Source organism: Centruroides vittatus, unplaced genomic scaffold (assembly GCF_030686945.1).
Source record: "Centruroides vittatus isolate TY-2023 unplaced genomic scaffold, ASM3068694v2 contig_15, whole genome shotgun sequence".
Taxonomy (NCBI): domain Eukaryota; kingdom Metazoa; phylum Arthropoda; class Arachnida; order Scorpiones; family Buthidae; genus Centruroides; species Centruroides vittatus.
In genome coordinates this window covers 210,853-226,878 of record NW_027120927.1, presented here as the reverse complement: position 1 = coordinate 226,878, position 16,026 = coordinate 210,853, and the positions used below count along the sequence as shown (strand labels likewise).

The 16,026-nt window shown below is 31.9% G+C and overlaps 1 protein-coding gene across 3 annotated transcripts in view; it reads right to left on the bottom strand.

The window, feature by feature from the left end:
* Positions 1-567: 567 nt before the first annotated feature.
* botv (exostosin like glycosyltransferase 3) overlaps positions 568-16,026 on the bottom strand; it is a 41,065-nt gene continuing 25,606 nt past the window's right edge. For all 3 annotated transcript variants that reach the window (XM_067262508.1, XM_067262507.1, XM_067262506.1), the window contains 6 exons: positions 13,469-13,570; positions 2,258-2,412; positions 1,442-1,569; positions 1,235-1,379; positions 1,039-1,167; positions 568-965 (listed from right to left, as the gene is read on the bottom strand). In XM_067262508.1, coding sequence (XP_067118609.1) covers positions 756-965; positions 1,039-1,167; positions 1,235-1,379; positions 1,442-1,569; positions 2,258-2,412; positions 13,469-13,570 — 869 coding nt within the window. In that variant the 3' untranslated portion in view covers positions 568-755. The remainder of the gene's footprint in view (positions 966-1,038; positions 1,168-1,234; positions 1,380-1,441; positions 1,570-2,257; positions 2,413-13,468; positions 13,571-16,026) is intronic.

Below are 16,026 nucleotides of genomic sequence, written 5' to 3'. Positions count from 1 at the left end.
TAATTTGTCCTCGAAGCGGCTTTTAACACGAATATACAGTTGGAAGATCTCACTGAATTGGCCCTTTGCTTTTTTTAAAGATAAATTAACAGAGGAGAAAAGCTACTTACCTGTTTTGTACAGACTGTCGGTTTGGATCCACTGGAGCGTCACGTTTCTTAATAAACAACCGGCGGGCCCCTTATTAATTTTAACAGCAGGGTTCCCGTATAACGCGCATGGAAGCTCGAAAATGTTTCTAAATGTCTAAAGGGATCAACCTTTAGGAAGGGGAAAGGATTTTCGAATCTAGCTGAAGGCCCTAGCGTACGATCATAAAAAGGGCCCACGTTTACATACTTACGTCTTCCATTTCGTTGCATGTGCTACGTAGGGCCCGAGTGCAAATCGTTGTCGCACGCCACGCACATTTTTTCCTTACTCGGGTTCATTCACAGAGATGGATAGGGCGCGGGAACATCAAGCACGCGACTGTGTGACGAAAACCGAATCAGGCCGTGCGCTCGCGTGGCTAAAAATAGCAAACGGCAAACGTGTCCGTCTATTTACCAAACTGTGACGCAAGAATGAGGTCACACACATTCTCTGCTTTATTTACAAAAAATTTCAGCATTTGTCAATAATTACATTGCAAAGAAGGGCGTCGGGGTCGCGCCCCTTCCCCGAGAGAGACAAAATTATTTACAAGGAAGGAATAAATAAAAATGTCTGCCGAGATTATTATTGCTTTATGTCCTGGAGAGAAAAAAGAAGTCTCAGATGAACTTGAAGCATTTCTGCTTGTCGTGGGGGATCCTAGTCTTGAAGAGCACCGAGTCCACACGAAACTGGGTGTTCAGAAGGGGCATGTATCCATACACCTTGATGAAGAAATTGATACACTTGTGTCTCTCCTGGAAGTGAGAGTCTTCTTCAGATAAGGAAATGGGACAACCTGGACAGCGAAACGTCCACCTAGACGTCACCTGAAAAGGTGGTGATTTGGACTTAATTTGCACTAATGAATCAAAGGAAATGAAAGTGTGAGAAATTACATACCTTAATTGGTGGTTTTCTAGTAACATGAGAAACAAGAAAGTTCATGGCTATATCCTCACAGTTCATATATTCGTCCACTTTGTCTCTAATGGCTTGAGCCATCCAATGGCTATAGAGGTATGAATAGTACTGAAAAAGAATGTTTGGATGACAACAAATGTTTGTGCTATTATGCAATATTTCAAAAGTAAGTTACCTTGTGGAAAAATGCTGCTCCGGTAAGGACCATAGAAAGTTCACAAGAGTAATTGGAATTATATAACCAACTCTCATGCTGAGAATCCCATGCATGATACCTCCCGGGAAAACCCACTATCCTATCTCTGGATTCTCTCCAAACCCTGCATTTGAATAAAATTACAATTGGCACACAAAAAGATTAAAAGTGTGACTATCCTCATACCTGAATCCAAATATTATCTCATCGTGGCGCAGATGGGCATCGTCATCCATTGATAAAATTGCTTCGGTCTCAATGGTATCGTAGGGAAGAAATCGGTTATTTAAACTGTTTTTCTTTGCTTTAATTACCTGAAGGTAAAACAGATTTAAATTTTGAAATGATTCTCATATTTTAAACTGACAGCCTAGATATGTAATATGAAAATTTATAAATTAAACTGATATATTTACCAAGTAATCAAAATAAAAGTTTACTTGTAAGAAGTAGAAGCAATGCTATGAGCTGGCTGTATTTGTTACCGCCCTTCTACATCACGAGAAACATCAACCAGGCATCAACACCACCCAGTATCGTTAATTCTACTCATTTACAAGTAAAGTTTTCATTTGATCATTCTGAAAATGCATGCATTTCAGTTACCCAGATACATAAATGAAACATGTTCTCCGTCATCTTCATACCAATTAATCCTGTACTTCTTTTTATACTTTGGTAACCAAGCAATGAGCTTATTCATGAAATACAGCTCTTTGCAATGCTTCTAGAAGAGTGACATAGCTGCCTCCCTAATACACACATCGATATAACAACAATTTGTGAATGCGCATCTGGTGAGGAAGCTACATCACTCTTCTAGAAGCCTACAAAGAAAGCTCTATTAAATGGTTGTAAACTATGTGCTCTGTTTCACCATTTTGTTGGTGTGTTTGCATATGTTTATTTTATTCTTGGGCAATTATAAAGTAGTGTAAATTAATTTATTCTCGTCGAGGAATATTCTGTACGTCTGGAAAGACGACAGGCGAATTTACTTACGTGGATGGGTACTCCGATTTCTGGCCAGCGGAGGTCGGACGCCGGCGGTCTCGGACTATTCCACACCACCACCACTTTATTTAGAAAAGGTAGACCTCGCAATCTTTGAAGAGAATCTATCAGAACCGCTTCTCTTTCATAAGTCAGCATCACAACTATATGGAAACATAAATTATTACAATCTGCTATTTTTATATATTTTGGAAACTCAGCTAAACAATTTAAGAAGAATTAAATAATTAAAATTGTAGGCAGACTTATTAACTTGTAATACAACACATTGCTAACTAGAAAATACGGCCCCAGGTTATTAATTAACATCACATTGTTAAGTTGTTACATGTATTCAAATATTGCATATTTTAAATTTTATCTTTTATTTTAAAAAAGTTGAGAAATGTTAAAATGAAATGATCTGACTCAGAATTAAAATGTTACAAAACATTTGTTTTTCTTATGAAATATTTAAATTAATTTCATGCAAGACATTACATTGGAATTTTTAATAGATGAAGTACACTATGCTCAGAATTCTAAGTACACAATAACAATGAAATGCAAGGTGTTTAAAAGTTAAATTTAAAAAAAAAAATTAACTGCAAATTTTTACTATCCACAAAATTAGTATTCTTATTGAAAAAACTGTAATTATAAAGTGCAGACAATAGAAAATACAGTTTTACTGTAAAGTTTGTAAACTATTAAATTCTTGATCTTGAGAATCAAAATCTAACAGAAATAAACAGACACAAATGTGCACAATTATAAAATAACTTAGCTAGACAAATTACATTCTAAAAGTAACAAGAGTGCCAAAAGAATGATTATTGTCCAAAGATCCTATTACTGCACGCTAAATTCATAAATCTAGCAAATACTAGACATCTTTTGTAAAAGAAAATGACCAACATATTTCTGGTCATGTCCAATCACATTATTTTTCTGCTTATCTTTTAGCAAATGAAAGACAGTGACAGAAGAATTGAAGTGTAGTCAAAGAAAATCTTAGTTTCACAACATTCGAGCATAGGCAAAAAACAAAACAAACAGTCATTTCTTCTATAAAAATGTAGAAAGTATCATTGTACCATGTTCTTGCTGGATCAAGATAAACTTGATTTAAACAAAATTTATTTAATATTTTACAGTTTTGTAACTACTTTTAAATGCTACAAGAAAGTTTAAATACAATGATCATTTTTTATGCAGATTACAGACATAGCAGGTAGATAGCAGGTAAGTTACAGCAAGAAGTTTTCAATATTATCATCATTCGTTATTTAATGGTATGCCAATGTTAGCCGTATGGTGCTACTTCTATCTGCCTATTATAAGCAGTTGATAATAGAAAGTGGGAGTTTTAACTGTTTCCAACAAACATTTATAGTGTAGTATTTATTGTATTATTGTTATCATTAATTAAGTTTGCCCACTTTTATACTTTAATAGATTTTTTAATTTTTTGGTATTGTTTTCTATGTTAGGCATACATTAGCCTCACGATGGTACTTCTCGAGTGGCTTACGAAATATAGAGCGAAAATGTTAGTTACTTTCAACCAAAATTTCTATATGCAAATGTTATTTCAACTAGAATTTTATCATAGTTGGGTGGCAACTTTTCCCCCACTTACTTAATACAGACCTATTATGTATCCTTCAATTTATTTAATTTTTACTTTAAATGAACAAAACAATTGCTGGATTTAAATCAGGTTATTTTACTGTTAGTGGTAAAGTAACCCAATTTAAATCTGGCAATCATTTGGTTTCATTTGAAAATATTGGACTGGGAAGTTTATATATGCATAATTTTTACTTTGTTTAATATACACCTAAATAGGTCAAGTCATTATTTTATTTCATTTCAAACAAACTTTAGTTTCATAAGTGTATTATGCACGACAAAAAATAATACAGCAAATGGAAACGAAGGATTGTCGAGCAGTTAGTGCATCAGATTACTGCTCTGGAAAACTTGGGAACGAATCTAAATTGATCAAAAAATTACAGGAAATTTTCGGAAGGTGTGTTCCAGACATTTCATGCCTGTCCCTCACTGATATATTACTGAGAGCCTGGCTGAATGCATGACAGGCTTGATAAAAGGGCCTTCTTTATGTCTATGAGATGGAAAAAGTGAAACAAAAAAAATAAATAAAGAAGTAAAAACAACTGTTTTCTTTGTAAATAAAATGAAATGACTGCAATAGTATTTTATATATTCCATCATATTCCATATATGACATGATAATCAATTAGTTATTACATAAAAGAATTGTAGTTATAATGCAAATGCAGCATTATTTTATTGGTATGATTGAGAAGTTATTTATTGAAAACCAAAAGTACTTTTACAACTTTCATGAGCAACTGGGCAAAATTTTACCTTATACTCTGTGCACATTGGCATGTCATTAAAGTTACAAATCGTTCTTACATATGTCAATGAACATATCATAGACCTATGTTGTCTTTGAAACAGTGTTTGATGAATTTGTTGGACTACGAACTCAAGATTGAGTTTTAAAGTAGACACTTGGCTTTATTTCCATCTCCATTTAGTTGATATGCCGTGCCATTTGCACGTTTCGGGCATAAAGCTGCTCGTCGGTCAACTAAATGATACGATATTTAAAATATTACACTAAATATCTAACAAAACTGAATTAAAACAAGGTATAGTTCTTACCATATCCATGTTCAATCTGTCATGCATACAAGGTCTTTACCTAATCGACACATACAACTTATTTTTACAATAAGCGAAGTAGTTCCCCTTACATTAAAATCTATTTAGTATAAAAAAAACAGTGTGTAAAAATACAAACTGTATACAATAGAAAATTCTTTTAAAAAATTGGAAGTAAAATAGCCATTTACCTGCTATATATAATCTTTTGTTTATTTCACAATATCTAAGAAGTATAAATGCAATTACATGTATATTTCAGAAAATGAGCGATTTTTCACAGGCACTTGAACTCCTTTACATTATTGTCTTATGACTGTATCTGCATCACTTACTGCGCTGCAGTTTAGTAGTGATTTGTATATGGATATGGTAAGAACTATACCTTGTTTTAATTCAGTTTTGTTAGATATTTAGTGTAATATTTTAAATATTGTATCATTTAGTTGACCGATGAGGGGCTTTATGCCCAAAATGTGCAAATGGCACGTATCAACTAAATGGAGATGGAAATAAAGCAAAGTGTTTACTTTAAAACTCAATCTTGAGTTCGTAGTCCATCCAAATATCATAGACCATTAAAATTCAAGATAAATTTGCACCTGACTTTGTATGTAATTATTTCAGCAAATCACACAATTTTGACAAAATATTGTTTGTACCAAATGCAAGAAATTGCTCAGTAAAGATAAAATCTTACTCAAAGTTTTTTGTGAAAAGTGTACAGTACTTTTACTTTCTAATAACTTATCAATTGTACCAATAAAATAACATTACATGGAATTATAATACACCTATCCCTTGATTTACACCGAAGATAGGTTCCTGAGAAAAACGTGTAAATCGAATTTGTATCTTTTTGAATGTAAAACCGTGTAAATAAAAAAGTATGCAAAAAACGCATAATTTCGTTGTTTATTAATTATAAATTTTTTTTAATTTTTTAAAGGTACACAAATCAAACAAAAATATTGAAAGGCAAAAAAAATATATTCTTTTATTAATTAAATACAAAGTACAAAGGAACAAAAAATAAAATCTGAAAGATTCATAAAAATGTAATGTAATTGTGTAATGTAACGTAATGTAATGTAAAAAATGTAATTAAAAATAATGTAATCGTTTGTTACTTATGAATATGAAAAATTAAAATTTTCTGGTTTAAAACTATGTGCAACGAATGACACTTCATGCGTATGGGGAGTACCCTATATCGGTTTATCGGTTACTATTTTACGGATCGAAATAAAACTGTCACCTAGTATCCTAAATATCAACTATGACATATAATTAAGGTGGATTGGAATATAGATGTAGATTACAGTTAAAAATTGTTCCTTTTGATCATAGCCAGTTTATTTTCTGCATTTATTTTTTAAACCGTGTAAAAGTGAAAACGTGTAAAAAAGTACCGTGTAAAACGAGGGATAGGTGTAATAATATTAGTTTGAAAACTTGTTGCCTCCTGCTGTATTTATAATTTCATCAGTAGAAAAAAAAATGAATATTGTATTTAAACCTTCTTACAGCATTTAAAATTTATCAAACAAAAAAGTAAATTATTAAAATACTAATCAGAGTCTGTTTGTTTGTCTTTCTTTGTTGTCTGTCTTTCTCCACAGATGGCACTACTTCATAACACATCATATTTATTTCTTTTATTGTTATGTTGTTGTTGTTATTAATAGCTTTTACTTTCCCAGCTGTTATATATGGCAGAGGAAAAGTATGTCAATGGGTCAAGAAATAACCCTCCAAAATTTTTACATTTTTGGACTCAAAAAACCTTGAAACATCGAGAAATGACAAAAAAAATTGGGGGTATTTCTGTAAGTATGGATGTTGAATGTGTGTTTCAGGACAAACTAGTTTGTCCTGAAACACACACACACACACATTCTGGTAACATATACATTAATTTTACAAAATTTTTTCCTTTATCAAATTGTTTTTCTCTTTGTGTATTAATACAAGGTCTGTTCAAAAAATACACGGACTGTTTGAATTGCACAGCTTCAGTTGGTTCCAGGGGAATTCGCTTGGTGTCGTTAGGTTTGTACAGATTGTCTGGTGATAAAGCTGTTTCCCAATTACAGATATCTTTATTTGTTGATTAGTTTTTAGTGAAGTGCAATTTTTTCATTTTGTTGGATTTCAGAATGAATGACCTGAAGGAGCAACGACTTGCTGTGAAATTTTGTGTTAAACTTGGAAAATCTGAGACTGAAACATTTGCTATGCTCAACACGGCTTATGGTGATGTTACTATGAAGTGTATGGCATGTTTCAAGTGGCACGAACGTTTTAAGGGTAGTTGACAGTCAATTGAAGATGATGAGCGTACTGGACATCCTTCCACGTCAACTGATGACCACCACGTCGACAAAATCAACACCCTGGTGCAGGCAAATTGACATCTGACCATCGGGGAGCTTGCCGAAGAGTGTGGGATATCAGTTAGATTTTGTTACGAAATTTTGACCGAAAAATTGAAGATGCACCGCGTTGCTGTGAAATTTGTGCCACACCTGATGATGGACAACCAAAAAGCCAATCGCATCCAGGTTTGTCAGGAACTGCTTGATCGTTCAGAAAAAGATGAAAACTTCTTGTCAAGGATCATAACAAGTGATGAATCATGGGTTTACAGTTATGACATTGAAACAAAAGTCCAATCGTCCCAGTGGGTGGGTGAAACGGTCCCCCAGACCCACAAAAGCTCACCAAATTCGATCCAATGTTAAGGTGATGCCGACAGTTTTCTTCGATGCTAAGGGTGTTGTTCACCACAAGTACCTCCCCCAAGGCTCCACAGTGAACCAGACTTACTACATTGAAGTTCTGAAACGTCTGAGGGACACCATCCATCGCAAAAGGCAAGAAATACGAAGGAATGGCAACTGGTTTCTCCATCGTGACAATGCTCCAGCCCATTCAGCCCTCAGAACTCGTGAGTTTTTGGTCAAACACTCGATCACTGTTCTTCCCCCCTACTCACCCGACCTTGCTCCTTGTGACTTTTTCTTGTTCCCCAAAGTCAAAAAACCCTTGAAAGGAAGAAGATTTGAGACGATTCCCAAGGTTAAGGCAAATGCAATGAAGGCGCTGAAGGACATTACAAAAGCAGCATACCAGGACTGTTTCAACAAGTGGAAACTCTGTTGGGATAAGTGTGTGCATTGGAAGGAGAGTACTTTGAAGGGGACCCAGACACGTAACTTCTACATAAAGTATATTTTGATGATTTATGATGTCAGTCCGTGTATTTTTTGAACACACCTCGTATCCATCTTCCATATCCAATCCTTTAACAGCTTCTTTGGGTAATCATTTAATATGAACATTTTTAATATTTGTTTTATTTCTATTTTTTGATTTTCTAATTTTGTTGTCCTATTTTTTATTTTTTCTATATACATTTTAAATATATTGAATTTCATAGTTATAAGTACATTTGATTTATAATTAGGAACCTTTGATATCTGCATAGGCTTTACATATTTTTTGAATATTAATTGGTTTTCTTTTCTTTCTAGCGTTATGTCTAAATAATTAATATTATTTTGTTTTTCTTTTTCTAACTCGAACTGGATATTTGTTTCAATTTGGTTTGCTTGATCGTTTTTTACTGTCAAATATAATAATACAGTCATCCACATATCTATTGTAAAATTCTATTCCATGTATGTTTCTAATCTTTTCGTCAATGTGTATCATAAAAATTTCTGCTAATCTCGGGCCTATGCATGTTCCCATTGGTATTCCACCAGTTTGGGTGTAATAATTTTCTTTAAACTGGAAATAATTATTTTCTGTTATCAATAAGCATAACTTAATTATCCAATAATCCAATTAATTAACTAAATAAGATCAGGTATGCAAAAAATAGTAAAAAATCAGAAATTAAATTTAAAAAACCAGTAAATAACATTAGGTCCTACAAAAAACAGCTTAATAACGTAAAAACATTTCTAATAGATAATAATTTGGAATTGTTAGAAGGCGACAAGATAAAACATATAGTAATTATGAAAACAGAAATAAAGAAAGAAGTAATAAAGGAATTAATACAAAATGGAAAATACAAGCAATTGAAAAAAGACCTGATTAAAGATATGTCAAAGTTAATGGAAACAGAATTAGAGAAATTAAAGAATCAAAAATTAATGACGGACGAAGACGTTAAAAAGGTCAAACCGGAAGATAACAGAACACCAAAATTCAACATTAGAGTGAAAAGACATAAGAAACCAGTTATGTACAGACCTCTAATAGACGTTAAAAATTATATATTTTATAATTTAGAAAAATTTCTAAAAAATAAGTTAAATGCATTAGAAGTATCAAAATATAGCCTTAAGAATATGGATAATCTGTTAAAGAGATTAAAAAATGACAAAATAATGATTAACAGCAATAGAAAATTAATGTCACTAGATATAAAAGACATGAATCCCAGTATAACTAAAGAAGATATCAAAAATTCATTATTAACAAAAATGCACCTAATTGGATAATTAAGTTATGCTTATTGATAACAGAAAATAATTATTTCCAGTTTAAAGAAAATTATTACACCCAAACTGGTGGAATACCAATGGGAACATGCATAGGCCCGAGATTAGCAGAAATTTTTATGATACACATTGACGAAAAGATTAGAAACATACATGGAATAGAATTTTACAATAGATATGTGGATGACTGTATTATTATATTTGACAGTAAAAAACGATCAAGCAAACCAAATTGAAACAAATATCCAGTTCGAGTTAGAAAAAGAAAAACAAAATAATATTAATTATTTAGACATAACGCTAGAAAGAAAAGAAAACCAATTAATATTCAAAAAATATGTAAAGCCTATGCAGATATCAAAGGTTCCTAATTATAAATCAAATGTACTTATAACTATGAAATTCAATATGTTTAAAATGTATATAGAAAAAATAAAAAATAGGACAACAAAATTAGAAAATCAAAAAATAGAAATAGAACAAATATTAAAAATGTTCATATTAAATGATTACTCGAAGAAGCTGTTAAAGGATTGGATACGGAAGATGGATATTAATACACAAAAAAAAAATCAATTTGATAAGGGAAAAAATTTTGTAAAATTAATGTATATACCTAAATTATTCGAAAGAGTAAAGAAAGTATTGGCTGATAAAATAAACTTAAAACCAGAAAAAATATATGCAACCAAACAATATTTAAATTATAGAGAGAGTAAGAAAATGGATAAAATAGAAGAAAGAGATGTAGTTTATTCATTTGATTACAGCTGTGGACAAAAAAGAACACACATAGAAGAGACAAGAAGAAAATTAAAAATATGTACAAAGGAACACATCAGAGTGATAAAAGGTAATTATGCAAATTCGGCAGTAGCTGAACATTGTAATAAAGAAAATTGTGAAATTGTTTTAGATATGATAAAAATAAAAAAAGAAACAATTATAAAAGACAGTTATACGAACATATTTACATAAAATGATAAAGCAACAGAATAAACAATAATTTGGGCAGAGAAATCCACCAATCGTGGAACGGTATCCTCGATAACAGGAGCGGTAAAATAGAAAGTTCGTAAATGAGTACACAAAGTGAAGAAGCTGTTCATTGTATGCTATTGCAAGGCGTAGCTCTGTATTGTGATATTTAGATATGAAAGTTTTTTGTATTAATTTACATATCGATGGAAAAATCGTTTTATAACATAGTAATAGGAATCCTTCTGTGTGTTTATTTACATATCGAAGTAAATAACAATAAAGAAATTGTAAGTCATATATTATTGTTGGAAAAATTTGTTATATATTTTTTTACTTTTTATAAATTTATTTTAGCACTGTGTTTTTGTAAACCTGCTGAGGCAGGACCTGAAGGTCTGAAACAAAACAGTGTGTAAAGTGTGTACAGGTATAATACGAGGTGATCGATAACGATTGTTTGTTTTCTCCGAATAAGGTTTTCCTCGATTGCTAAAGCCATAACACCAGTGCAATACGTTCCATTAATAGGCTGTCCTCGTAGACAAAATATATAACACTTTGAAAATAAGGTCATAGAGGCATATAAATTAATTATAAATGTAGTTTTTCAAAGTGTGTTTGTGATTTCTAGTAAAAAAAATAAAATAGAAACCTGTTAACATCAATTTTACCTTGATCATTATATTCCTTCACAGGAACATAATGAAGCATGTACTGTACCTTCTACATTTATGTAAAAGAAAACTGTTTTAGTCTATGTTCAATGTTGTAAAACTATAAGATTCTCTTTAAATATACTTTTCAATTCTCAACGAAACCATCTTTCATTTACTGAAAGATAAACAGAGATGTAATATGATTAGACGTGATTAAAAATATGGTTGGCTATTTTTCCAAAGATGTCTAGCATTTACTAGATTTATAAATTTAGGGTCTTTGAGAGATAGCAGCCTGCAATATGCTGGAAGAACTTCTTCCCCATCCCTGTCTTTGTTTATGGTATTGTACTGTGCTGTACATTACAAAAGTAGAGATGACTAGCAACTAATGATGTAACGAATATTCGGTTACTACCCGGTATTCGGCCTATTTTTCACTATTCGGCCGAATACCGAATATTTAAATCACTATTCGGCCGAATACCGAATATTTAAATCACTATTCGGCCGAATACCGAATATTTAATCACTATTCGGTCGAATACCGAATACCTAAAAACAGGAGTAAGAAATAACAAAAACACAGTAAATTAATCATTTTGGTAACTTTTATTAATGCTGAAAATTAAACTATAATTATTAAAGTTAATAAGAAATAGCATCTAACTCTAGTATTAAATTATTTCGTAATTAAATAATATTATAGCCTTTATCTAGCCCGATATCTTATGGCATTGATGGCGTGTAGGTTAGAATGTATCGGGCATTAATATTATTGATTAGTTAATTATGTTATATTCGTATTCGCGTATATTTTAATATTTTTTAATGATGTTTTAAAATGATTTACGAAACGTTTTATTGAAACTTATCGTATTTAATGAAAGAATTATTTATCTATTTCTAGAAGACGAGTAACTAATATATAATTTATTTTATATATAAAGCAAAGAATGAGCATTTCTCATTATATACAAAAGATAACATTTGAAATCATGTTAAATTTTAAAAATATTGACAAAAACAATAGCAACAAAATATCACAAAACTTCACAAATAGAAAACCCCCAATAATATATTTGAACTGTTTCCACAACTGGGCAGAAACTAGACCATATGTCCCCACTAAAGTATATCCTTAGGGCACTATTCAGTCTACAAATACGTATTAAAAACAAAATTTTAGAGATCGATTGCAAATAAAATAACTTATAAGTTATAACTTACATCTAAATACCAACAACTGCCGAATCGTATCGGGCTATTTACGGCTATTACATAAATTATAAACCAATTTGGCAGTAGAGGTAGACGTTAGGCTCCATCTCATATTAACTTTAATAATTATAATTTAATTAATTAATTTAAATAATTTAGACCTACTGGAAGAAAAAATCGTAGTGACGGCGGGCCAATAGAGAGCAGAGTGCGCGATCCTTGCCATAATGCGGTTTTCGCGCCAATTTTTGTACTTGCGTTAATCAAGCCGAATAGTTTGGCCGAATATTCGGCCATTCGGCCACGCTCCTGGCCGAATATTCGGTATTCGGCCAGGCTCCTGGCCGAATATTCGGTATTCGGCTGAGGCCAAATATACTATTCGTTACATCACTACTAGCAACCTAAGTCACTTTTGTTAGTCATTGTGTTCCATTTTTTCTTGTCAAAGTTTCTATTATGTATTACAGCAGAGCTATAGAGAGTAATTAAGGAGGCTAGAACTAATGTCTCCAGGCCTATGTATTCCTTCTAATATGATGCTATAAGTTTATTTACATTTATTTTTACTCCATCTTTGCATTTGAAATTACATAAATTGATTTTTACTTTATAATTAAAATTTTATTATACAGATTATGGTATGTATAGTATGCTAGTGAATACACAGATTCTATCTGGTCCTTTCTATGTATCAAAACCTTAAATTGCACTCACTCTTGAGGGCTCTCATTAGTGCTAATCTTCAAAACAAATTTTTTTTAGCATGGAAAGAAGAGTGAGTTCTTTTAGTATTAATTTACATTATATTATTCTATAAACTTTTCCATTTTTTCTTATCTCTGTATAGAGTTTGTTGAGACTTTTATGGAAATCTCAGCAATGTTACATTGTCCTACAAATCAAGTATCTTTCCACAAAGTGCTTCATAAAAACCATTATTAACAACAGTTCTTTATTTTGAATTTTTGCAACTAGATTTTATATTGTAAACACATTCTATTAGTTTATCAATGATTTAATTCTTTTTAAATCATCTATATGTATTATGTAGCTGTATAACACATAAGATATCTCTCAGTTAATTAATAATAAACAATAACAGTATTTGTCTGTAAATTAATAATCTCTCAAGATTACAATACCTGTAAATTGTTCTCGTGGTATGTTTCCTCCGAGTGCCTCGCTAAATTCCTTTCCCGATCCTCCTGCACCCTGACCGATCGGACGAAATCCAAACCCGGATCCTGTACATATTTGGTGAAATATATAGAAATTAGTCATCTAATAAAAGCTCTGAAAGTTTACAAATTTAATTCTATCAAAGAAAACAAAAACAATGATAAAAGTTACTTTATATATGTTAGTTATTTTAAGATATGTGAATGAATGTAGTTATTCATATTAACTATAAGTTGTAATGACTCCTCATTTCACAAATATAGAAGAATTATAAACAACAGATTTATTTTAGCAGAATTTCATTCTTATGCCAAGCTGATAAGAATTTAATAGATCAAAACTGAGAAGAATAGAAGAGTAAAAAAAGAAATGTAAGAATACAGAATGGACAAATTAGTAAAATAATCAAGTGAAAAGCTTACTTATAAGAAGTAGACTTGATGGTATTTGACAGACTTATTACTTGCCATTAATTTACTTACTTAATGTTTCAAATGTTATTCCTCACTTGTTATTTTATGATGCTTAGCAGGGTTACAAAAATCATGACCGAGTCATGAATTCATCAAGTCTACTGCTTATGGTCAAAAAAAAACTTTTGCTTGAGCATCTTGGTATATTTTATATTGATAAACTGTGAAATTTTTCAACAAAATAAATTTAAAAATTAAATGAGATAGTTTTAATAGTTCTGTGCAATAGTCATATGAGCTAAATCTTCTAATATTCTGAAATTTTGGAGTACAGGTTGTCTTGTATGACAATGTATCTGAAACAAATTCATTCTGCAAATTGTAAATAAACGGAGAAAAATAATTCAGAATGATTTTGCTATAAAATTTTACAGTATAATGTATAGAAAATGATACTATTCTATAAAAAATATGCTTTGACATCTTTTAGTTGTAATTTAATGTGATTAATTGCATTGTATTTTGTAAGGTCGCCAACTTGTGGGGATCGGGAACTCGAAAGACCACTCCTCGGCACCAATATAAGGTTGGTGTCTTTTAGGTGGGGATCAGTTAAATCCGTGCCAGGATGAACCTAAGGGAAGTTTGCATGTGAGTGTGGCGGAGGAGGCAATTGATGACAAGTGTTTTACAAAAGGAAAACTGTTTATTTGGTAACATTTATGCTTACGTCGACAATTGACTGTTCCGCTTCTTTATAGTCCTTCTGCGTGGAGAGAACTTCGAACTTGGTTGTAGCCCCGGGGTGAACGAGATAGGGTCGCTGGACGATGCAGACGATCGGTGAGATGGTGCTGCGGCATTCTAGGTGATCGGCGGTAGCACAACACAATATACAGAGTACGTCTTTTGGCTTAATCCAGAGGAGACTTCCCCCCTTGAAATTCTGATTTTTATAGTTTTTCTCTCACTATTCCTATTTCTGAATGGCCTCTCATCTCCTTCTTCACTTTCTGATTGGTCTCTCCTTTGTTTTCAGGCAAAAACCGGGACCAACTAGGGTCGTGGGAAAGGTCCGATTCGAGGCGTCGGTCCGGCGCCCATTTGTCTATTGTATTGTATTCCCATTTGTCATTTGTCTATTGTATTCCATTTGTCTATTGTTGATAAAACCACAAGACTCGAGCTCATAATTTAGTCCGTTATTTATGATTTCTGTCGTCTAGGAACTTTTACGATCATATGCAATGTTTTTCTATCCATTTAATCTTTCTCCCCTTTCCGAAATTGTTTTCCTAGATTAACTATTTACGAGCACTCGAGTCAGAATTCTACCTTTCGGTTGGACATTGACAGATCGTTTAATATGTGTTGGAGTCTATTCCAAGACTCATTGTTTACATTGTGTTGTTTAGATCAAGAGTTTTTTTTTTTCCTCTTTCTCTACTATATAATCTATTTCTATAATTTAAACACAAGAATTCCGCAATTTATATGTTTTTGGACCTCGTCTGGGGACTCACAATTGTCTGATCTAGTGCCTTCTTGAAATTAAAAGTAATTAGTGTGAAACTGTCTGCAGTAAAATGCTTTTTCTATATTTAGATATTATTACAGTAAAACCTCATTAAATCAATGTTTAAGAAGTAAAATAGCCCTACTTCAAGTTAATGAATTTAATACCTAATTTTCTCAAATTTTTATGTGATTGTAAATTTCCTGCTATCAAACCATACCGAATTGTATACAGTTTATGGCACTTTTGAGTGTGTTGTCAAGGTAGTCCCTGGTGTTCCAATACTGTCAGTAGAAGGATGCCAACACAAGGTTGTAATGGCTTGATGTTGTGTTTGGCACAGAGCTATATTTATATTGTCTGAATACAAATTCACATGAAATGAGAGAAAATGGAAATCACAGATCTATCAAAGGGCAGAGTATATGGAAAATAGATTTACGTTCAAGTACTAACAATTCCGACTTAATGAGACTGTATCAATATTATACAAAGAACCTCATAAACTGTGCTAAAGACTTGTAGATAGTTTCAGGTTAACACAGTTTAGCTTTTATCGTATTATATATTTATTTGTCGTTGTAATTGATAA